Source organism: Vicugna pacos, chromosome 1 (assembly GCF_048564905.1).
Source record: "Vicugna pacos chromosome 1, VicPac4, whole genome shotgun sequence".
NCBI classification, from domain to species: Eukaryota; Metazoa; Chordata; class Mammalia; order Artiodactyla; family Camelidae; genus Vicugna; species Vicugna pacos.
Genome location: NC_132987.1, coordinates 34,920,739 through 34,946,589, shown reverse-complemented (window position 1 = coordinate 34,946,589; position 25,851 = coordinate 34,920,739). Strand labels below are relative to the sequence as shown.

General features: G+C 34.1%; 1 protein-coding gene across 6 annotated transcripts in view; it reads left to right on the top strand.

Moving 5' to 3' along the window:
* IFT80 (intraflagellar transport 80) overlaps positions 1 to 25,851 on the top strand; it is a 101,935-nt gene that overhangs the window by 19,431 nt on the left and 56,653 nt on the right. For all 6 annotated transcript variants that reach the window (XM_072960165.1, XM_072960156.1, XM_072960162.1 and 3 more), the window contains 5 exons: positions 6,187 to 6,297; positions 7,891 to 7,959; positions 17,990 to 18,099; positions 21,341 to 21,430; positions 22,168 to 22,305. In XM_072960165.1, coding sequence (XP_072816266.1) covers positions 6,187 to 6,297; positions 7,891 to 7,959; positions 17,990 to 18,099; positions 21,341 to 21,430; positions 22,168 to 22,305 — 518 coding nt within the window. The remainder of the gene's footprint in view (positions 1 to 6,186; positions 6,298 to 7,890; positions 7,960 to 17,989; positions 18,100 to 21,340; positions 21,431 to 22,167; positions 22,306 to 25,851) is intronic.

The following is a 25,851-nucleotide window of genomic DNA, read 5'->3' as shown; positions in this document are numbered from 1 at the left end:
GTACAGAATAACACATTGTTTTTGTCATACCTCTCTTGCCTCCTTTAATCTGGAGCAAATCCCCAGTCTTTCTTTTATGATCTTGAATGTTTTGAAGAATACAGGCCTGTTATTTTTATAGAATGTCCCTCAATTCATGTTTGTCTGATGTTTCCTCATACTTAAATTCAGTTTATACATTTTAGCAGTAATACTTAGGGCATCAGATTGGAAGATTCATGATACTGGTTTCACTCATTATTGATGACATTAACTTTGATTACTTTCAAAGGTTGTGCTCACTAAATTAATCCACTGTGAAGTTAATGTTTTTCCCTTTTAATAAATAATTTCTGAAAGGATACTTTCAGACTATGTAAAAATATTCTCTTCCTCCTCCAACTTCCTCCCACTCTCTTAGCATCTATTGATGATTCTTGGCTGAATCATTTATTGCTAAGATGGTTGCCAAATGGTGATTTCTTTAACTCCATAATTTCATCTATATTGATTAGTTGGTATTCTACTGCAAGGAAGAGCCTCCTGTCTCCCACTCATTTATTTGTTTACTTATGTCAGATTAGACTCAGATTCTTAGTTATTTCTTGAGTATCCTATTACTATCATTTAAAAATTTTGATGTTAAAATTGTCCCAGATTTGGCCAGTGGGAACTCCATTGGGCCAGCTCCAGTGAATTTTGCGGGGGGAGGAGGATAGGTAAGTTTCCTCATCATTGTTTGAGCATGTCTTTGCTGGTACAAGTTGTTCCAGGTTCAGCTTGCACTTTCCAGTCCCAGCCCCCAAATCAGCCATTTCTCCCCGGAGACGTGTTCTTTTTTGGGTGCTTAATGGTTTTGAGAAGTCAAATGAGAGTGCCAGATGTGCTTATTTCAATGGGGTGTGTTTGCTTCAAGACCCTTTTAGAGGACAGAGCTAAGAAATATGAATATAAACATATATTAAAAACATACATATCTTACTACTTCTTCCCTCCCTCTCTCTCTTCCTTACCTTCTTTCCTTCCTTCCTTTCCATGCTAAAAATCATGAGTTCATTCTAGTACCACCAATTCTAGTATAACACCATAGGGTTAATTCTCATTGTTTTTCCTCTCATTCTTGGAAACACTGAGGAAACTTGGCTCCCATTATTCACATTTGTTCAATTCTACAATACACAGTAAGTTGTTTCAGAATTGCTAATCCATACTATTGCAAAAATAATTCGTGTAATATTTGTTTCCTGTTTTTATCTTTACACTGAGGATATAGAGTTGAAGTCTTGTGTTCAATGTCACTTGCATTTCTCCCCCTACTTAAGTGTTGTTGTTATTCATTTAAAATACAGTTAAGTGTATTTATTTCTATTTCTTTTTCATTTAAGATTTCCTTCCTCCTCCATTCTTGTTGATTTGATTATTTTTGAATATGTAAAACATTACGTGGATGGTTCCACAAAGTCAAAACTATAAAAAAATATACTCAGAGCAATGTCACTACTCCTACCCAACCAATCCCATACACGTTGCTTCTATTTACTCTCTAGGTAGCCAATCCCTTTGGTTCTGGTTTGTCCTTCCTATGTTTCTTTTAGCAAAAAAAACCAGATACATGTTTATTTTCTCATTTCACCTTTTTTATTATGCAAAAGGTGGCATACTATACATTTTCTTTTCATTTTCCTTTTTAAAGTCAATAGTATGTGAGGATTGACTTTTATCTGGTGAATATGGACAATAAATATAATGTCTTGTTAATTTCTATTGTATGAGTGTTTCCCTGAATTAGTAAGATTGCTTGATTACATTTAACTGAAGAATAGTTGTTTGGGTCTCTATTTCACATTGGCTTTAGTTAAAACACTTTCTGAAAGGGAAAAAAGTCTAAAGTAAAATATAATTTAAATATAAATTTGCAAGACAATAATAAATAAGGGAAAATGTATTATGACTCTTGAGAAACTATAGTGTTTAATTTTATTTTTTGGTTTACTTCAAAAAAAAAAAACCAAAAACAAAACCCAATAAATAAGATAACATAACATGCCACAACTAGATGTGGAAAGAAGAGAGAACAAAAGCAAAGTAGTTATTTTCTCCCAGGCTGGAGTGAGGAATATCTCGGATCTTGTGAAAGAGAGGGCAAAGGATGATAGTTCTAAGCAAAGAAGTGGAAAAGTAAGACAGAAAACAGAATCCAGAAATGAAAAAGAAATATTCACAAAAAGACGAAAGGGAATGCTATCTGAAGGTGGTCAAGGGTTTCCTGCCAGATAAACATCTGAGGTCATTTTGTATATCAAGGCTGTATTCTTTGCTAATCTAATACTATAAAAAAGTGTTATTCTGGTTAAAAAACATATGAGATGCACCCTTTTAACAAATTTTAAGTTTTTATAGTGCAGTATTGTTAACAGTAAGCACAGTGTTGTACAGCTCAGCTCTAGGACTTTTTCATTTTGTATGATGTTAACACAATACTTAAAAACAAATTTCTTCAAGATTTAGTTCATTGCTTAAATAGGCACCTACTTTCTTCTCTTGATTTTTCTCCCCCAAGACTGGCAAAAAGAGTTACAGTTTTTGAGTTTGTTTATTACTCTTTCAGTGTTCCCTTTGTCTTACCCTCGCCATCTTCTTTGTTAGTTGTAACATTTGAAAAAGATCCATGGGATTTGGGGGCAGGTCCTGAAATACATAAAGCAGACTTTTTGCCATGTATTTTGTCTCACCAATAATTCTCTCTTCAATATTATGACCTCTTTGAATATTTCATGCAGCTGTATCCCACTTTTTGGAGGAGATATTTCTTTAACAGTGTGTTAAAAGATTTACATTTAAAAAAGAATTATTTAAAATGCATTAAGGGAGCTGCTATATAAAGGAATTCTGGTATAAAATCTTTTGTAAAGCCAATAAACACTCCTTAAATTATATTTAGTGAAAGTTGACTTTTTTATACATTGTATTAAATATCTTAAAGTAATCCTCATATTCTCTTATTAGTTAATATGTACATTTTAAAATCCCACTCTAAAAAGAATTTGTGTGTTCATTTCTTTTTATCAGAAGTTAGTGGTTATTGATCTCTTTGTGGCTTTTTGCAACCATCTGCCAAAACATTTCTGCTATTAAGCAGTCTGCAAAAGTGCTCATGTGCCCTTATTCCTAACACCCTATTCCAAGCCTTCTCATGTTTCCATGGACATTCTTAAGGCATTTCTACCTTTAAGAAATGTGTTTCATATAGGTTTAATCTACTTCCTCTCTTCTTTTTCCTCTTTTTAGTTTACCTTTTATTTAATAATAAGAGATTAATTTTTTGTCTCAGGATTTAAATATTCATGTTCTTTAGCCAAATCATCCCTTGTTTAATCAATGAATTGTATCAATAAAATCAACGAATGAATTGTATTGATTATATTCTCTTCCCTACCCTACCCCTAGCAAATAATTGGAATAAATTTACTCTCTTGTTTTGGTCTTGCATTTTTAAAAGGTTATAGAAAATCTGGAGAGAAGAACCAAAATAGTTGAAAGGCATTTATGCTTTAAAAAATTTTTGATGTATGAAATTTTATATTTATGCTTAACTGTGGGTATGCTATTCAAACAATTTGTAACAATCAGACAAACTTACAAAAGCCAAAGATTTATATTGAGTGCCAAGTCAATGCAAAGAGCAGACGTTAGCTGTCCCAGTATATGTCTTCTGTGAGGTCATGGAAAGCAAGAACAGTTTCAGCACTCGTCAGAAATTCAGTATTAGGTATTTTAGAAGAACAATATCAGTGACCTAAATATATAAAATTTCCAAAATACGAAAAAGATTAAAAGGAAATTTCTGGACCCTTCATTTCTGGCTCAGGAGTTATTTGGTTCATTGCTTGGTGATAGATTCATTCATTATGTGCAGCAGTCATTTAGTATGTGGATATTCTGTGTTAGGAAATGTGCTAACATTTAATGAAACAGACTTGGATAAAGTAAATAATGGCCACTCACTTTGTGTCATCTTTACAATTTCCTCTTTTGAGATTTTTTCCCCCTTGTATTTTCTCTGTAAAGCAATGAATTAACAATGTACATCCAAGTTAATTTTAAGTTAGTCTCATAAAGAGAGTAATAGCACAATTGAATTCAAAGTAATCTTGTTACATTGAAAAATGACCCAGAAGTAAATATAAAATTAAAAGAAAGATGCGGGGGAAAGCAGATGGTGCTAGTGGGTGGTTAGATGAAGAAAAGAGGTAGCTTATTGATGAGGGTCCAGAAAATAGGTGATGGGAAAAGAGAGCTATCCAGTTGAATGAGAAAGAAAAGAATGTCAAAGTAGTCTTTTTTTTTTTTAAGTTACTAAGTATGGTTACGAGTAGATTAAATATAACAAATGCTGCTTATGTAAAAGTACTATTGAGAATAAAAACATGGCAAAGACATGGCCCCCTGAAAAGAATCACAGCCCAATAAAAAATGCTGCAACAGAGCTATATAATAACGTGCACTATGTGTAAAAAGAAGGAATGACTTTGATGGTGGGAATGGGTTGGTGGTCAGTGAAATAACCACAGAGTGCTAGGTATAAAATATCTTAAAGCTGTCTGTATTAGAGTTCTCCAAAGAAGTATTTTAAAGCCATCTTAAGCATCTGACTTAAATATATTTTTAATAAATTGTTCATATTAGGCCAAAATCTTGAAAAGCCTTAAGTTAAAAATGAATTCAAACAGAATAAATCCTCTGAGGCAGAATTTGATGAGGCAAGCCACATTTTCTTTTACTGCAAAAAATATACACATTTTTTTGATTTGGGAAAAAGTTTCTAATTTCTCTACAGCTTTCCCTCAGTATCCAAGGGGAATTGGTTCCAGGACCCCTGGAGATACCAAAATCCACAGATGCTCAAGTGCCTCATATAAAATGGGATCTTATTTGCACATAACCTATACACATTCTCCTATATACTCTAAGTCATCTCTAGATTACTTATAATACCTAATACAATATAAATGTTACATAAATAGTTGTAAATACGATGTAAATGCTATGTAAATAGATGCTGGTGCAGGGCAAATTCAAATTCTGCTTTAGGACCTTTCTGGAGTGTTTTTTTGATCAGTTGGTTGAGTACAAGGATGCAGAACCTGTGGGTACAGAGGACCAGCTGTACTTAGTTATTTTATTACAAACTATATATTACTAGGCTTCATGATAATTCAGAACCACACTGAGCTTTTTTTGGCTTCCTGTAGCACTTCTGTGCACAGTTGATTTGTCCCCTTGTCATCTCTTATATAGTTTGCTTAGGTCCTTTAAAGTTATAAGTTTTTTACTTTTTTGCCTATATGTGCGTGAACTTTTTGAGGATGGCAACCAAGTTCTTTTGGTTTACCTGGTGCCTAGCTTCAGTGTAAAATTGAATAAGGCAGAAGTTTTAAAACTTGGATTATCAATTATTAAATTAGTTAAACAAAGAGGTCTTTAGGCTTGAGGTGGCTCTTAATGCTTTATACCTAATAAGCAAACCAAAATCTAAGCTTGTAAATGAATGCTTCAAGTTTACAGAATTGAAACCTAAGGAACCAGTCGCAAACAGCCAACTAGACTTTAACCTGTAGTCGATCAATAATGTCCTTATTTTACTTCTGCATTTTCTCTGTTAAAGTTTCTTCCTGAGCTCCTGTCAGTGGAGCGTTCCTAACCACTTAAGGTTTTGGCACTGTTGGATTGGAATTGATTTTTGTACAAATAAACTTCAATATTTTAAAATATGCGTCATTTTAACTTTTAACACCATTTATCCTAGTTCCTCTCCTCTACACCTTTTCCGACTTTTCTGGAGCACCCCCCCCCCAAAAAACAAACCAAGAATACAAAACTATGCTTAAATAGAAGGCTTTCTTGACATTCCTCTTGGCCCCATTTGACCATATCCCAACAGAATTTTGTTGTCTCTCTGAAGACAACATAACATCATATGTATGTTTCTGAATACCACTTGTTTCAAGGCTTATAATTTTGTTTTTTTTACGCCTGTTTTCTAATAGATTTGTGTGCTCCTTGAGAGTAAGAGTAATTATATTATTTGTACCTTGTATCTCTGATGCCTAGCATTATGTTAACTAGTCTAGTAGTTGGTCCTCAACAGATGTTTGATTGGAGAAATTAATTTAGTAAAACAGATTTCCCAAATACAATTTCTTTTAGGTAAATTTCATCTGATTTCTAAGTTAGGAAGAGTAGAGAAAAGTGTGGAAGCTCACTGTGGAGCAGTACTTGCAGGACGATGGAATTATGAAGGAACAGCATTAGTTACAGGTAGGTTATCTGCAAAAATGACAATTTAAATGAATTTTTTTTAATGGAGGTACTGGGAATTGAACCCAGGACCTCATGCATGCTAAGCATGTTCTCTACTGATGAGCTATACTCCCACCCCTTAAAGGAATTTTTTAAGGAAAAATTTTTTAAAGGAACAGAATATTTTCATTTAGTAATGGTGTCTTTCATTGTCTAATAGCAAATAATTGACACATTATTGATCTAGACTGCTATATAGTGTTATAATTCAGAATGGAATATTGGTTTTCTTATATGGCTTAAGGAGAATATTCTGTCACAGAAGGTTTTGGAATAATCAAGTATGGGGTAAATACAAGTTTTATTTCTTACAAAATTCTACAATTCAAAATATTCTCATTTAACTGACCTTTACCCACCTTCCATCTGTCTTCCATCTCCTGCCCTACTGCAAGGATTCTCATCTTCACCTATTATGTTAATTACCTATTGCTGCATAACAAATTATCCCAAAAGTTAGTGACTTAAGGTAATAAACATGTATTATCTCACAATTTCTGTGGGACAGGGAACAATTTAACTGGGTGGTTCTGTCTCAGAATCGAGAGGTTGGATGGAGCTGCACTCATATGAAACCCCATTTGGGCTGGGGGATCTGCTTCCAAGATGGCCCACTCACATGGTTGTTGGCAAGAGATCTTACTTCCTCTGTGACTGTTGTAGGAGACCCTACTTAGTTCCTCACAATGTGGGCCTCTCCATAAGGCTGCTTGAGTGTTCTCACAACATGACAGCTGGAGCTTCTGCCTGAGTGAGTGATGTAAGACAGAGCATGATGGAAGCCACAATATATCTTATGACCCACCTTGGAAGTCATACTCCATCATTTCCACTATATCCTATTAGAAGCAAGTCATTAAATAGCCCAAACTGAAGGAGAGGGAAATTGAGCTTCACTTCTTAATAGGGGGAATAGCAAAGAATTTGTGGATGTGTTTTAAAACCACCAAACCATCCTCTGGGCCTTTTGTAGGACATTTATCAGTGAGTTGTCCCTTCTTTTGCCTTTTTCTTCAACTTCTCCTTTTCCACCCCCACCCCATCATATACATGTGTTCAGATATCATTCATCTTGAAAATTGAGAAAAAAGAAATAAAAATCCCTCATCTAACAAATAACTAGCTACAACTTCCTCTTTCTTTCTTCCCCTTTCTGGCAAACTGTTCAAAAGAATAGTCTATTACTTCATTCCATACAGTCCCCAACTCACTGGAGTTTGGCTGCAACTTCTCTTATTACACTGAAAGCACTTAAAATTCTAGGATAGAGATTTCAGCAAAAATGAAAGCATGATTTGAATAAAATACTCATAAACCTTCTAAGATTAAAGGAAAAAAATAATTTTTGTCATGGAGTTAGGCTACTTTGATAAAATTGTTCAAAGTAATTTTAGTTAAATTTTATAGTTACGAATCAGTGTCATTTAATTAGAGTAACTCATGTCTGAATTTCAAATGTGGATTAATATAGGTACTGCTAGGTTTTATATGCAAATTTAATGTTTAAATTTATTTTATATAGATAAAAAATCAATCATTTTCTCTTTATAGTTGGAGAAGATGGACAAATAAAAATCTGGTCAAAGACTGGAATGCTAAGATCAACTTTAGCTCAGCAAGGTATGTATTATAATCAATTAAAATATCTTTAACATTTTCCTGTAAAAACAGTCTAATAGTTCCTTAGACTAATTTTGGTCAGGCTCAAAACCTGAAATCTCTTGTTTCTATTTACACTTTTTCCGTGTTTTCTGATGGGCCATGTCAAGAAATATAAGAAACACTCAAAAGTTTTTTCTTTGTTGGTGACTCTGTATAAATGGAGTTGAAGGCTAATGATTCTTTTTAAAATAATTTTGAAGCATTATGAGCATATCCTATCTAGAAAAGAATTAGGTGTCTAGTTAAGTAAATAATAATTGTAGGAAATATCTATCTCCTTACTTAAAAAGTTCTAATGACTTCATAATATTAGCACCCTTTATAAATTATGTTGTACATATGATTTGTATACTGATGGAGGGGAGCAGACACCCTCATAATCCAAAACTTGGTAAGCTACAACTACTTAGAGCAGCATCTTGGCTTTCCATGTTAACTGGAAAAATGTGCCTATTGAATTCAATCCAGTGGTCATTCCTGTTGGGATTTAGATTACACATGATTTTTTCCATATAGCAAGTTTATTTTCCTAATTAGGTTTACCTAGGAGCAATAAAGCAGTTCTAATGTTGTCCTAAGCACGTATCAGCTGAATTTCATACAGGTTGCTGAAAAACTTAGAGACTATTCTTCAGAATTACAAGATAAAGTCATATCATGAAGCATCACTAATAACTGACTTCCAAAAATTACCAGATTTTATTTTTTAAATCATGTTTACTCTTAGGGTAGTGTTAAAATAGTTAGGCATTTATTTAGCTACACATTGGCCAAATGCTAGCAAAGATAACCATAGGTACTAGGGAGTGGTTATCTCCTGAGGTTACATCTTTGCCATAGGTGATCTCCAAATAGAATATTTATCCATGAGTAGAAAATGTAAAGTTCATAGGAACACTCATGAGTGAATTTCAGTTAGGAAAAAAAAAAGTTAACTTCTTGTTCCTTTAGTAATAAAGTGTACCTTTAGAAAATAAGTTTTAGTTTAATCTTCTAGTAGGCATGGGGATTTACTTTTGGTTTTATAATTTTTGTTAGGGCTAGTTATTTGGCATTCTTACCTTATGATGTCTGACTTATGAGCAACTACAGAGTTCTTTTAGAGATCATCACCAACCCCTTGGAGCTGAGGCTTCAGTCCTTTTCAGCTGTTGCTGTTGCTGAGACACATCCTTTTCTCCTTTCTTTTTCTCTTTTGCTAAATTTGTTGTCTACAGAAGACACAGATCTTCAGAGAAATTTTGAAAGCTTATCTTATTACCCACTATAATAATCTGAATTTTTGCCTAAGATCCTTCACCTATGTCCATCTAAGTCTCCTTACCTTTCTTCAAATTCTTCCCAGTCACTTCCTTCCCTTTTATTATCCTTGGATTTGCCATTTTGGACTTTTCAAAATCTTAAGTAGAAACTTAGACTAAGTTGTTTAATATAAACATTGTTAATCATAGAGGGTAGGTGACATAGTGCTGTTGGTTCAGTACTATAGTTTACCTATAAAATGAATCCGGAAACCGAACTGCTACTTATTTCACTCTTACAGAGAAAATGCATTTGGAGTTCCCAAACTTGCAAAGACAGTTTGGAAGCCCAATATATTGTTCATAAATTAAGGGCTTTTTATACATCCCAGGTAATAATCAGATGGCCTGTGGGCTGAATCTGGCCCACTAGCATGGTACAGGCCCAACATTAAAAATCAGGATATTTCACATATTTGGATTTTTGGTATCTTTTGAAAATTTGGAAAACCTGGCAGCATTATGTCTGTTTTCCAGAGTAAATATAATCAGCTGGAGTTCAGTAGCAGCTGCTCCACTTCTAGTTGGATTTTAAGCTTCTCTCACTTGTCTTATACTCTGTACTTCACTCATTCATATGGTAGAACACAACATTAAATCTCTGAAGGGATTTGAGTTTGCAGCTCCTGTTTTCAATAATAATGATCATACAATTTTGATTGTTAGTATGTGCCTTGCAGTGAGCACTTAAATATGTTTAAGTATTAATTTTTGATACTTCATTCACATGGTTCAGAATTTAAAGCATTAAAAAAGGATGTAAAGTTATCTTTTAAATACTACCCTTGTCTCTCATATTACCCCTGTCTTCCCGCCACTTAGCAAACATTACCAGAGGCAACTGGTGTTACCATTTTCTTGTGTAGCAAATTTGTTTTTATATGTTCTTTTTTTTCTTTTATAAACAAGTGGTGTACTATATCTACTACAGTATGCTCCTTGCTTTTTTTCACTTGAATCATGAACTATCTTGGAGGTAGTTCCATATCAGTAAATTAAAGACTTCCTCAAGTTGTTTTCCAAAGTGAATGTACCATTTTACATTCCCACTACAAATACATGAAGGTTCCAATTTCTCCAAATCCTCAACACTGTTATTGTCTATCTTTTATTATTATTATTATAATCACCCTAGTGACTATACAGTGGTATCTCACTATAGTTTTGATTTGCATTTCCCTGATGGCTAATGACTTGAGCCTCTTTTCATGTGCTTTTTGGCCATTTATAGATCTTTGGAGAAATATCTATTAAAGTCCTTTGCACATTTTTAAATTGGGTTGTCTTTTTACTGTTGAGTTGTAAGAGCTTATATATTCTGATTATAGACACTTATTGAATGTATGATTTGCAACTTAGATATATGATTTCCCCATTCTGTGGATTTCCTTTTCACTTTCTTGATATCTTTTGAAGCACAAAAATTTTATTATTTTATTTTATTTCACTTTTTATATTGATGTATAGTTGATTTACAATGTGTTAGTTTCTGGTGTGCAGCATAGTGATTCAATTATACATACATATACTTTTTCATATGTTCTTCATTATAGGTTATTATGAGATACTGAGTGTAATTCCCTGTGCTATATAGTAGGATCTTGTTGTTTATTTTATATATAGTAGTTTGTATCTGCTAATCCTAAACTCCTAATTTAACCATAAGTTTGTTTCTATGTCTGTGAGTCTCTTTCTGTTTTCTAAGTTCATTTGTATCATTTTTTTAGATTCCACATATAAGTGATGTCATATGATATTTGTCTTTCTCTGTCTGACTTAGTATGATAATCTCTAGGTCCATCCATGTTGCTGCAAATGGCATTATCTCATTCTTTTTAATGACTGAGTAGTATTCCATTGTCTATATATACCACACCTTTCTTATCTAATCATCTCTCAATGGACATTTAGGTTGTTTCCATGTCTTGGCTATTGTAAATAGCTGCTATGAACATTTGGGTGAATGTATCTTTTCGAGTTAAGAATTTTCTCTGGATATATGCCGAAGAGTGGAAGTTCTGGGGCATATGGTAACTCTATTTTTAGTTTTCTAAGGAACCTCCATACTGTTATCCCACCAAAGTTTTAATGAAGTTCAATTTATCTGTTTTTTTTCTGTAATTGTTTCTGCTTTTGGTATATGTTTAAGAAACTATTGCCTAATTCAGACTCACTGAGATTTATATACCTGTGTTTTCTTCTATGAGTTTTTAGTGGTTTGATGCTTACATTTAGGTCTGTGATCCATTTTGAGTTAGTTTTTATGTAAGGTATTTATTTTGGAGAGGGATGGGTGGTGCTCTTTTTTCTTTTCTTCTTCTCAAGTAGATGGATAAATAGGATTCTCTTGAAAGCTAAAATACAGATTGTGTCCTATAATAAAGGTAATTTTATTATGTATTCATCAGATCACTTCATGGTATTTTATATCATCATTCCAAATAGCTGTAATTTCCTTAACATCAAATGGCTGTGAAAGTGCTGATCATTTTTATCCTATTTGAATCTTAGTTATTCTTCTTACTCAAAGTTTATGTTAATTATGAGATTTATGAGCAAAATCAAATTAGTTAGACTTCATTTTAGTTAACCTATTGGTGTTTCAATTGAGTAATCTGATCTCTTTTTCTAGATTAAGAATTACAAATTCACTATAGAATTATGCTTCTGATTTTTGAGTTTTTGATCATTGGTACCACCCACAGTTTCCTAACAAGGCATAGACTTCTTCTGTTTTATCTCTGGGAAAACTCATTAGAGGAGTTAGAATGACATTAATCCTGAAGGAAAAATCCCTGTAAGGTTTGTTTGATTTATTAGAGGCTACAAGTTTAGAGGGTGATTGTAAATCTGACCTACTGAGAGCTGATGCTAAAGGCTCAAATAAAAAGACCAAGGGAGGTAGAGGTGGGGGACTCCTGACTCCTGAGAGGAGAAAAACTGTAAGTTTTGGCACAAAAATGAAGTAACAGAAGACTGAATTATTGTAAAACTTGGAATTTTGTAAACAATTTTGAAAGCATCCTGTGATTTTCTTTTTACTACATGTTTATGTTAATTGTACTTATTCCTTGGTGAATAGAAAAATTCCTGAATTCATTTCTTATTGATTGGAGTGTGATATAAAGATTGAAAAAATCATGGCCATCACCTTCTCCTCTAATACAGAATCCTGGTGTTTTTGGAAGAGAGGAGGGTAGAATTTGTTTAAAAAGTGATTCTTACTGGTGCCTACAGGAGTTATTTTTCCTTATTAGAGAAGGAAAGGCTGGGAATAATTATAATGAAGCCCTACCTTGTGTTACATTGTATATTTTAATTTTAGGTTAAAATTGGAATAGAATAATACCACAAACCTTTAAGGACATTTCCCCTATACTATATTCAAATGGAAGAATGGGATGATAAAACATGGAACCTGTCTATAATGAATTTAGTAAAGGAGATAAATATAAGGATAATACAGAATGTGCACATTGCTTTAAGGTATTGTGGGAGGATAAGAAGGCTGGATTAACATTTTAAAGGGAGAGAAAGTATAAAGAAAGGCTTCTTGGCAAATATTGCAGCATCTTTTGACTGGGCTTTGAAGGATAAAGAAATTAGGTAAGGAAATGGACTTGTTGGCAATGAAGTAGAGTTGTGGAGGAATTTAGATGATCAGAGGCACAGAGTTAGAGCAGCATAAGTCCACTGGGCCAGGGTGTAGGCTGTGTGAGGGATGGTACTGCCAGAGGGACAAGGACACTGATAGTCTCAGATGCTAAATGAAGGAGTTTAGTGTTTATTCTATAAGCATATAAAATCTTTTTTAAAAATGAGCATGAGGTCATAAATCAGTCCTGTCTTTTTAGGAAAATTACCTTAGCAGTAATGTGTTGGATAAACTAGAGAAGACACAGGTTAAATTGGAGTGGCCAGTATGAAGGTTACTGAGGTGTTCTATGCTAGTGTGCAGTGAGGCTTGCACAGAGGCAGTGATGATAGTAGTTGAAAAAAGTGAATCTCAGTGGCTGAGAGGAATGGATAACCCTGTGAGAGGTAAAGAATTCAGAGGGAAGAATAAAAGAGGGGATATGTGTGGAGGGTTGATACATAAATATGTACAGCTTGGAGTTCTGGCATGTCTTTGGGGCAAGAGGAAGTGTGTTAAGAGCTCAGAGGTAAAAGCTGAAATATTAATGTGAGAGTCAGTTACAGGAAGGTGAAAGGTGAAGCTATGGAGGAAATTGAGATCCCTAAGGGAGAGGTGACTGAGGATAGAAACTAAAGAAACAAATGCCTTCACTTAAGCTATTTTTTCTGTACTGACCCAGTGACATACACAACCAAAAAGCTATTTTTTCGAGGAATAAATAGATCCCACTTGATTACTTATTTGTTAGCACATGTCCCTACAAGTGGAATGAAAGGGAAATCATTCTTTACCTTTGAATTCTTAATGATTTAGCAGGCAAAAAAAGAGTACCTACTACTATGAACACCACAATAACAAATGGTTGTTTATTGCATTACAAAGTAGTAGTAGTGGTAGTAGTAGTGTAGTAGTAGCAGCAGCAGCAGCAGTAGTAGTAGTAGTGGTGGTAGTAGTAGCGGTAGTAGCAGTAGTAGTGTAGTAGTGGCCAACAGATAGTACTTCTATAGTGCCAGACGCTGCTCTAAGTTCTTTACTTCCATTCACTCAGTGTAGACCTGTATTGCCCTCAAGGCAATGGTAGCTAAGGCTTCATTCTAATAGTGAAGAGTTTGTTTCAAAAGCATTCTTAAAAACATGCAAAAACAACATTTTTAGGGGATACCTTTTAGTATGAATGTGAAAAACATGGTATATTTGACCATGTGCTTCCTTAAAACAATCGAAATACATTTTTGTCTCCTCTTCTGTGGTGTCAAATGCCTTCAACAGGTTGAAAGAATTTAGATAATTTGTTTTACAGAGAGATAAGGGTCTGACATTTAACACAACCCCAGGTGCATGTGGTTTCTTAAAAAATGTCAAAAAGATCACATGATCTTAGTGTACAAAGTCAGAAAAACAAGATCTTTTTGAGTGTCTTAACTGAAATGGAGCATAAATAAAAATTCCCAGCATAAAAAGCAAGAAATTATTTAATTATACAAGTTTTAATTTTTGTCCATTTTTTGTTAATGATGAAGTTAATAACATCGCATTACATAATTTGCCAAACTTTTTGTTTTAAAGTTATTTAACCTGAAGTCTATGTTATTATTTCCATACTGACTTTGCAAAGTGAAGTGTAGCACTGGAAATAATTCAATGCTTTAATAAGTATATTTTTTAAAACATTTTAAATATTACAGATTTGTTTCAAATGCTAGTGAGATGGATTTTTTAATAATAGAAATCATTCTTTTCTTTATGAAGCTAATTCATCCACTTTCAATAATGATCTTCACCAGAACCACCCAAATCAGAAGTTGTATAATGATAAAAACATTCATATATAGTAGTTTCATACTCAACATTCTATTTTAAATATAAAGAATGAATATAATGAAGACTTTTTTTGTTCTTGATGTTATATGCATTTTGAATATTGGTGGTTAGGAAGATGGAACTAATGAGACTTAGCTATTGATCTCATAATTTAGGATTGCTTCTTTAGCATAACTCCATGTTTGTTTTTTGACTGAAGGAATGTGGTTAAAAAACACATGTTATAACAAAGGAATTACTTAGCTTTTCCTCTATAAGTTTATTTGGTTTTATACTGTGTTACTATACGTTTTTCTGTAATATTATTATTGTTTAAAAATTGTTTTATAAGCAGGAAATGAATAATCTCCATGTCCCAGCAGGGAAATAAGTATTCTGAAGATTTGTAAGATTGATAAACAAGGAAATGGTGACACAGCTGACTAAATGGGGCCACAAATTCAGTGTTAAAAGAGGACATAAGCGTCCCTAGCTCCTCATCCTATACCCCAAACCATGCCTTTTACCACAACTAAAGGACTAGAGTCACATCCTGTATAACTCAATGGGAGATGTGTTTACTGAATTATTTCCTTGGGGGTAGATGTTTGTCATAGTTTTGTGTACACCCGGAAAATATAATTTCACTGAGTGCATTCATGAAGATTTGATAGTCTATACTTAAAATACACATTTACTTTTTTGCACAATAATTGTAACTATAGTAATGGAAATAAAGAAGGCACCTGTTATTCTACTGTACTATCAAATACACTTTCCTCCCCTAGTCCCTTCCAGTCCTCACCAAGAATCACTTTTGAAATACCTGAAATTTTGACTTACATTTTCTGGGGGGGTTATGCGAGTTGAATTCTGTTCATCTGGAGATTTACTTTGAAGCCCAGATCAGCTCCTGGCAGCCCCACAGAATGTTCCAGAAGAGTGTACTCACCAAATACAGCAGAAAAAGTGCCTTCTGAGGTCAGCCATCTCATTGGCCACCTGCAGGTTCCTCTGATACAGAACAATTCTAGGTGTCATTGCCAGAACAGGATATTTAGACCCAATATAATATCTAACCTACACAGTAGAAGGAATGCTTCAAGGAGTTTTTTTGGAGTAGGTCTAAATCAGACTCTCTAAGTCCTGAAAACCACTGTGACTTGCTCTCAGTTGAATTATGTTCTGGTTGGGAAAAAATTGCAGGAAAGGAGTAGGGTGCCACTTAAACACAAGTATTTATCTTACTGAAATTTACTCCCTGTTGATTACTGATTACTTCCTGTTGGTTAGCATCAATTGGGCTTTCCATTTAAATAAACAAATCTTATTGATTGCTCATGAATCCTCAGATTCAGATTTCATTTTGCCGAGAATGTAAATTCCTGAAAGATTTATTTATTCATTCATAGAAAGTCAACTGCTAAAAATAGTCTGACTTAGGAATCCTAGACAATTTTTAAAGCTTGACTTTATGAATATAAATGGGTTAATATTTCATAGATTAATTGTACAACCTTGATTCACTTTCCTAATGAATTTATAACTGGGTCAGACAGTGGAGCACAGATTATTTAATGCTCTCAAATGATATGATACTCATTTTTCAAAAAGTAGACTCAGATAAAGCATAGCCTTCCAGAAGATTTTAGGTACCCTAGAAAATAATTGAGTTAAAAAATACCTAAATCCTATCTCTAGGATTCCTAGCCTAGGAATCTCTAGGGTTCCTATCCTTGGAATCTCTAAATTCCTATCCTAGAAAATTGAGAACCCTATGAAATTTAATGTAGTTTATAGTATGGTGAATAAATCAAACTTGTACCTTTTCCCTGGAAGTAGAGTCAACTTTCTCCTGGAAGTACCTTAGCCTAGCTTTCAGGTCAAAGCAGTACTTGATAGATAGCAAAACTTTCCCATACCTGATATTTAATTTGCCTTTTATGAATTCATAGGTGGGAGGGATAGGTTATTTTGGGGCAGGGTAAATTCTGTCCATTAGACTACTAGTTAAGCAGCAGATGAGGGGAAGTTCTGTTGCCTGTAGCAGCATCAGGGATGAGAATTAATCTATTAGGTGAATATACCATGTGTATTATTGTATGGAAAATTTAAATCAACATATGCATTGAATCAGTTTAAACACTGATGACTGTTTTGTTTTGCAGCAAATTATGCTCAGAGATGCAGATTGTCTTTGTCAATTTTGTTTAACACAGGTTTAATGCAGTAAATATAATTTCACAAGCCAATAGCATACAGGATAATGTCTTTTAATAAGCCAATAAAGAAATATACTCCAAACCAATGATAAATAAAATAAAGAAATGAAGTCAAATTCATTTGAGGTTTACCTTTCTACAGGTTGGTTCTCAGGAAAGTTGCCTTAGTCAACCACAAGCTGAAGGCACAGAAGGGAAAGTCAATTGTTGCTGGAGCATGTTGCTAGGGAACAAAGACTCCGTGTCTACGGGCTAGGTGATCTTGGCAGGGCTTTTTATTGCTGCCAGTAAAGGGTCTTACCCTGGTAGGAGCTAATGCCCCCAGGTCTTCAGAGAGCTGTTTAGATCAGCAGAGTCACCTTGCTGGAACCAACCATTCTCAATCCTCACAGGCTCTGGGTATTTATAGACTAAATGTCCCCTCAACATAGTTGCTTCTTCATTTGTTCTTATTGAGAAGCCCCTGGCGGTGCCCCTCAGCTGCTGAGCTGCTGAGTGCTTTAGCAGCAGCCACAGGCATTGATGATGATATACTGATGCAACCACGTCACTCTTACAGTAAAAGAGCTTTACTTATAAAAACAGCTTCATTCTTAGATCGGAACAACTTCATTTTTGTTATGAACAAATGGATTTGAAATCATATCAAACCACTACACAGCAGCTGTTGATAGTGGGAAATGATAAATCATGACTTTTCTGATACCTCTTTATACCTTAAAATGATGAAGTCTATTTTATTTTATGTATTGTGATAACACACTCTTGAATTTCTAAAAACTCCATATTTTCTCAGCAAGATCAAAGTTAGTAAAAAATATAGTTTATCAGTTGCTCACAGTAGATTTTCAATGGCCAGTATTAACCCTGTGTTTCAATATCAGGCTATACTCCAGTTTGGGCCATTGCATAAGGAGGAAACAAAATAACACCTCAAAGTCCTTTTTTGATTTTCTTAACAATCTCCCTTATTATAAAGCATAATAATTAAAGTTTATCAATTTTTTCTTTTCGTTTCCTTTTTACAGGAACACCAGTGTATTCAGTAGCATGGGGCCCTGATTCAGAAAAGGTTCTTTACACAGCAGGCAAGCAACTGATCATTAAACCTCTTCAACCAAATGCTAAAGTTTTACAGGTACTTCTCAAGCATTTGTTAATTGTTAGCAGGGTCTGCCAGGCTGCTAAGTAAAAGGTCACTTTCCTAGGAGTCCCTTCCTTCTGGGTGGTCTTATTACAGTCTGAGGCTTTTAAGTATGTAGTTTTATCAGCTTTTATTACAAAACAGGGAATATCTGGTTATATTTTCAACAAGGTTCACTTCCCCCTTATTCCAACTCACATTATACCAATAAATCATAAATGTGTTTTGAGTTACTAAAATGTCACATGATTTGGCACAATAGCCATCTTTCAGTTTAGCAGTCAACCTCACATATATAGATTTGAGGCAAAACAGGACTAAATCATAAAACTTAAAGAGCTTGTTTAGACTTTTTTTTATCAACATCTACCGAATCTTCTTCCTCTGCCTCCTCATTGTCTGTTCAGTACACATGAGCTTTCTCTAAGACCCTAAAATTCTTTTAGTATTTTTAGAGTGGAGGGGAGGAGTCAGTGTAATGTTTAGAACAAATTGGGTGTATATAATTTTACCAGTTATATAGAAGCAAAACAATAATGGCAGTTAAGACAGGTCAGGGTAGTTCAAATGAGTGGAAAACCTTTAAGCCTATGTGCAGGATTTGATGTTTGATTTCAATGTTGAAAGGCAGAATCATTTTCTTCACATTAAGTATAGTGTGGATAAGAAGAATATAGGCTTCTGACTTCCTCACCTAGGTTCAAACGCTCACTTACTTATATATGACTTGGGGCAAGTTATAAAATATCTCAGAGTCTCAGCTTTCTCATCTCTTAGGTGCTATGCTGATACATACTTGATAGGATTGTTGTGAGGATTAAATAAGTTAAATTGCAAAGTGCGTAGGACAGTGCATATAGTAGGCATATTGAGTGCCAAGATAAGTGCTCGATATAGAGTAGTTGTTAGTATTGCTGTTAAGGTATTATTATATCATCTCTATCAGTTAGAGCCAAGGAGTCCAGATAAATGGTATAGAATGACTAGGCCCTGGATAAGGGATCTGGTGCTGGAGATGGACTGTCAAGACAAGTATGGAAGGAAGTATTGTAAGAAGCAGCATCAGATTTAACAGTTGAGTAGATAGCCAATTTGGCGAGTAAGGACGTAGAAATGACTTTGAGGTTCCATATTAATAACTTCTGTGTAGGTTTGGCTATACATATTCCATACAGTCAACATGCATTTACATTTTTACTGCATGCAGAACGCTCTGCTAAGAACTATGGAACAACAAGAAATAGAAGAATTTGGGCAGAGGGAAGAAGCTGAGAAAGAGGACTGGCTCTGACTGCCTTTGGTCAGAGTCCTTCCATACCACTTATACTCTGCAAATGTGCTGTGAAATTCTGCAGCAAAAATCGGCAAGATAATCTTTTAGTTTATAGTTGTGTGATTTCTTTAGATACCTGTAATTAGGCTTATATAAATGAAACTCAGGAAGATGGTGATGTCACCATTGATAAATTAAGTTACAGTTTAGTGGTGCAGTAGAACCTTTGGCTCAGGAGTTAGTGGAGGAAAAGAAAAGTATCCATTGCCAAAATTCAGCTAGAGTTAAAGTATAATTAGTAACAGTGCAAATCTTCTATTCCTTTTGGAAAACGAAAGCAGCAGCAGTTCTCCTTGGGCATAAATACATACTCAAATTTGGATTGTTGACAAAAAAGAATGCTTATTTAATTCTTGCTTGTAGAATACAGTTCGAAAGTATATATCTCATTTCCCTTAAGAGCTTGAGGGACTCTTCTAAGGACCCAGAACTTGATTTCATACTGAGGAGACTTCTATTTATTTAGTCACTGAGAATATGGTGCATACTTACTACAGCCCCGGCACTATGCTAGGTGTAAGGTATTCAGAGTGAAACGGAACATAAATCCTGCCTTCAAGGGGCTTACTGTTCAAAGGAATTTCACAAAATGCCTAATACATTAAGAAACAATTGAAAACTGTCTATGCATTATATGTAGTATCTAAATATATGTAATATGTAATTGATATCCTAAATTACAGTATCAGGAAATTTTCAATCATATTTTATTTCTAAATTTTGATATGTAAAATTTTATTTTTTTAGCTTTAAAATGAAACTCTTGAGAATCTCTGCATGTGTGTATCCATATATATCTGTATCTGTATCTATACATTATTTTCATCATTGTGGTTTATTTCAGGACATAGGATTAATTTAGCAGTAAATTGTGAAAATTACTGCTTATCAAAACATTTGTTTTTGAGTATGTATTTTTATATATCTTGAGTAAAGCAAGCTATGAATTACTGCTTATTTTTGGAGCTTATTTGACCCTAATTTGATATTTTATTCTGTATACGTTAAGAACAATAGAGTGGGAAGGGTCTATGGAGAGGGCCCTCAAAATCAACCACTCTTTGATGCACAGTTATTTGGCTCAGATATTAAAATGTACCTTATAGTCGTCAAGAAAAATTAATTCCTTTTTAGTTATTCTACTTAAACATAGTGAAAGATAACTTTTAATTACTTGTGTGGTAATAGTTAAATGAGCACATAAATTATATTTAAGAGCAAGAAGACTTCCATGCTTACTTTGTAGATTACCAATTTTGGGGTGACATATATACACTAATATGTACGCATTCTACGTATGTATAGAATATATATATCTGTGGAAAACTTCCTTTTGTTAAATCGTAAATGGAGCACAAGTTTCTCAAGGGTAGTCAGTGACTACTCCAGAGACATGAAGGTAAGGAGAGTGAAACTTAGAAAAGTGTGCAGAAAATAATAAAGATAGTACTAAAGAAGGTGTTCATATAGTAGAAAATTTTGAAAAAAGAATTAGTAAACAAGAATGAAGGTAGTATCGGTAATGGGATCAGCTGGGCAAAGGGAGCAAAATTTGGATTCAGCTGAGTTTCAGAATACAACATATTCGTTCTATTATTATCCCACAAATGTCAAGCTTGGAATAGTTTAACAGCAAGTGATTTTCCATCTGGAATCCAGGCAATTGAGGAAATTTATAAAGATGTAAGTTATATAGTGGATGTCAGAGTATGACATGCTTTCCTTAGTTTACACTGGAAATGAAACAAGCAAATAGGTTATGCATAATGGCTATGAAAGGAAGATAGGAACCTTCTCCAAGAAGACAAGAGAATCATTAGAAAGAAAAAAATGTCTTTTCTTATTTAAAAAACTTTTCAGTGCTCTTGAAGTTATAATTAATGTCATTTGTTTTTCTTATAGTGGAAAGCTCATGATGGCATTATTTTAAAAGTAGATTGGAACTCAGTCAATGATTTAATTTTATCTGCTGGTGAAGACTGTAAATACAAGGTATGTAATGTTTGAATGTATCACCTGGTTGAAAGAAATGAATTTCAGTGAAAAGTATTTAACATATAAGAATAGTCTTTTAGTCCTTCACTTTAGCCATATCTTTTAACACTGATAACTTAGCAAGTTGTTATTTTACAATTTTAAGTAGTATTTTGAAGTGTTGCCTTTCTCATTGGCCTATTTCATTGACCTATAGAATTTGATTTAAAGAGTAGCAACATAAATATAATTCCTAGCTTTAGTGACTATTTAAGTCAAATCAATTTAAATTTTAAAAGGTCAACCTTACTGGTTTATTAAACATTAATCAGCTTCAGGAAGAAGAATAAGATTTAATGTAACTAAGGTTAGAGGAAATGTAACTGAAATAAATACTTTCAGGGAAAGTTGATAGAGCATTTATTGGACAGAAAAATGTAAGCAGAAAACTGATCATCTCAAAACTTTGTTATTAAATTTGAAATTACTCAAGGTTTTATGATTAATTAAAGACTTAGTAAAATCTGAAGTTATCACAAGGTTACCATAACATTTCTTTTGAGATATTTTGGTTCAAGGAATACAGCATCCCTTCCCACCTCCACCCCGCCTTGTTTGATGGTAAAGACATGCAATTGCTAATATTATAAAGTAATGATTTCTAAATCTTTACTTGGTACTTTACTGGAGGGCAAACTTGTTTGTAATAGCATGGTGACTATTATAAAAATTTTTTAAAAATTTGCTTTTTGTAGGTATGGGATAGTTACGGCCGCCCTCTGTACAGTTCGCAACCTCATGAGCATCCTATTACCTCAGTTGCCTGGGCTCCAGATGGAGAATTATTTGCTGTTGGATCGTTTCATACTTTACGCTTGTGTGATAAAACTGGGGTAAGTTATGGTGGTGAGCAGTCACACATGTGCTGTCATAAATGTGGTAATGCACAACACACCTGGCTCTCAATCTTTAAAAAACATTTTCAGTGATGCGTTTGACCGCATCTTTCTGATTTGTCTTCTTAATATACTGGTTCAATCAATTCCAGATTTATGGGACCGTGCAAACTCTTTTAAGTTCAGTTTGAAAAATGGGTATGTTCTCTACTATTTGTCTCTCTGGAAATACTTATTTTAAGCATGATTGTGAAAGATGGTGAAGTAAATATTAAAATTTATGCCCAATCAATATAGAGAGTTCAGTTTTGAACTTTTTTTAAACTGTGAGTATGTTTCATACAAAAATTTTGGTTGCATATTTTTGGTAAGAAATTGATAGTAAATTTTTTAAATGGTCATTTTAAAATCAAAGGACTTTGGTTTTTGTCAAGAATTCATATTTGAATGTGTGCAACACTTTGCCCTCACAAGAGAATATGCCCTCTATACAAATTATGTTTAGAGTTTAGGCAAACAGCCAAGCTCAACAGCATTTACCCATTGTACTTGAAGAATGAATTTTTTCTTCAAAGTGCTCCAGAGGCAACAGCATTATATGAGTGGGACTATGCCATACTGTTCTTTACTGTGAGGAAATCACATAGTTGTTTTTTGGCTTATTTTCCTAAAGTGCAAAAGGAGACGGTTAATTTAGAATTTTTAGAGATTTATAAATGACCTATTAAGTTTTCTTGTTACTTGTTTTCTACTTATGAAAGATAAAGTCCTCTGCCTGATTTTGAAGCTCTCTGAAACCTGGTACCATAAAATCTGTTGTCTTTTCTCCCCACAACTCCCTAATTAGTGTGTGTGCTCAAATCAGACTCAGGAGTCTTCTGTGCCCCTCACTAATGTCCTCACTCATCTTCTCTTTTCATGGGATGCTTTCACCTCTTATGCTTAATGAATTCTTCCTATTCCTTAAGGCCTGTCTCATATTTGACTTCCTTTCATGATACCTTCCATAGATAATCCGAAGTTTATTTGTCTATTTTTCTAGCTTCCTCCCACCTAGATCTCTTTTCTTAGTTATAACATCAGACGTTAAGTTAGATCACCTCATTTTCATCTGATTTTCTATCAATGATTCTAAGCCTATAGAATATATACTCTCATTTTTACAGTGTATTATGCTCTTTTATTGTCCATTTTCGTTTTATGTATATTATTTTTGACTCCATAGATAGTTTATAAGATCCCATAGCTTAATGATCCTCTATTACCTGGTACAACATGGTAGATACTCAATAATTCACTAATAAGTCAATTTAAGCATAATAATTTTAACTTGTCATTTTGATGAAAATATTTAAAAATTTTAAAAACATGCAGCATTGAATTGATCTGAATAACTGAATTAAAGATTTACTTAATTAAACACCAAACCTATTTTTAGAAGGTTAACTGTTCTGGAAAAGTAAACTTTCTAAAAGGATTTTGCTTTTACCTTGTTCAACTGAACATACTGACTACATTGTAGTAATTTTTTAGGACCTGAGATTAACATTTTAAATATATTTTCTTTTATTCAGTAGGCATCAAATATATATTATTCATCAGAGAGTATTTTAGAAACTGGGGATGGAAAGCTATTAAGATTTTCACTCAAGTTGTTAGCAGTCTAGCAGAGAATCAGACTATAAAACTATGGAAATGCTATACAAGAGGTTGTTTTGTGCAAGCCCAGTAAAGGTGTGGTAGAGCCTAACTCTGCCTGTAGGACGTTGACTGGAGAGCTGAGGCTTGAAATTTGTAGTTCTCCAAGGAGACAAGTTGGGGGAAGAGAGATGTAGGCAAAAGGAACCTCATGTGTATCAAAGAAAGTATGGTGCTTTTTGTGCAGTGTCAAAAAGGTTTTGCATGGGATGGTACCAGGAAATAATACAGAAAAGATATTCTCAGACCACATTTGTGTTTACCACCTGATAGAGTCTTGATTTTCCTATTTTAAAATCTAGTTATTTTATGTGGAGCCCTGTTAGGGGTTACTATGGGGTAGAAAAGAGATAAGGAGGTTGAGCCCCTGGTCCTCCTCCACCTGCAACCAGACAGAAATTAGATGGTAATTTTATAATATAAGCTTTAAAGGATGATGTTGCTAGAAGCTTTCAGATTGTCTGTGAAATAATAAGCCTAGAAAAATGTGACTTTTGTAAACATTTTCTTTTAATGTTTTTCAAGAAATATTTCTAGTAGGGAGGAAAAAGATCAAATGGAGGCTGTTAAATAGGTTTTGATTTGAATGTGTTTCTTACTGTGCATGTTTATAACTAGATTGGCTCCCTCCTGCCTGTAACCCTACCCCAGCTCTTGTTGAGGGGGGTTGGGTGCTGCCTTTTTGCTGTCATTAGTGCAAACTAGGGATGGTAGATGAGGCCCCACTCCATAGTCTCCACAGCGGTCATTAGAGAGGGCCGCTGCTTTGGTATTACAGGGCTGGAGTGGTCTGACAGGCTCTGTCTCCCAGTGTCTACAGCACTGCTAGGGATTTGGGGGTGGAGAGAAGATGCTGCCTCTGCTCACTTGAGTGCAGAGTTGAAATGTTCCACAGGGCTCCATCCTACTATCTCCATGGCACACAGTGCCCGGTAGGGAGAGTGCGATAGTTTCTTTCATGGTGTATTCCTGGAGTAAGGTCCTTATGGCAAAAGGATTCTGTCCTGCACTGCAACCCTTCTCTGGCCCCTTGACCAGAGAATGAGCATTACTTGGTGCTTATTTTATCTCACATACTGCTTGGAGTTAATATAATACCATTTCATGTAAAATATAAGAACCTTGCATCCATGTAATTCCATTTCCCCACCTCTATAGTTGTATTACATCTATCACTGTATGTTACAATTTTTGCTTTAAAAAGTCATATTCATTTTAAAGAAATTAAGAGAAAGAAGATAGTCTTTATATTTATCTACATGTTTAGCATTTCTAGTGCTCTTCATTTCTCCAAGAAGATCCTAATTTCCATTCGATACAATTTTCCTTCAGCCTAAAATCTTACTTTAAGCATATTTCATAGTATACAATTGCTAGTAATGAATTTTCTTTCTTTTTGCTTATCTGAAAATGTTTTTATTTTTCTCTTCAGTGTATTTACCATTCTGGGTTGACAGACCTTTTTTCCTTTCTTTTTTTCAACACTTTGTTTTTATTTTGGGGGAGAGGTAATTAGGTTTATTTATTTATTTATTTATTTATTTATTTATTTATTTATTTATTTATTTAGATGGAGATACTGGGGATTGAACCCAGGGCCTCATGCATGCTAAACATGCACTCTCCCACTGAGCTATACCCTCTCCACCTCTTTCAGCCCTTTTGTTCCACTCTCTTTTGGTCTTTATTGTTTTTGATGAGAAATAAGGGACTATTGGTATCATTGCTCTCTTGAATGTAGAGTGACCTTTACCAGTGACAGCTTTACAGATTTTCTCTTTGTCTTTGGCTTCCAACAGTTTGACAGTGTCTGACTTTCTTTGTATTTGTCTTGTTTGAAGTTCT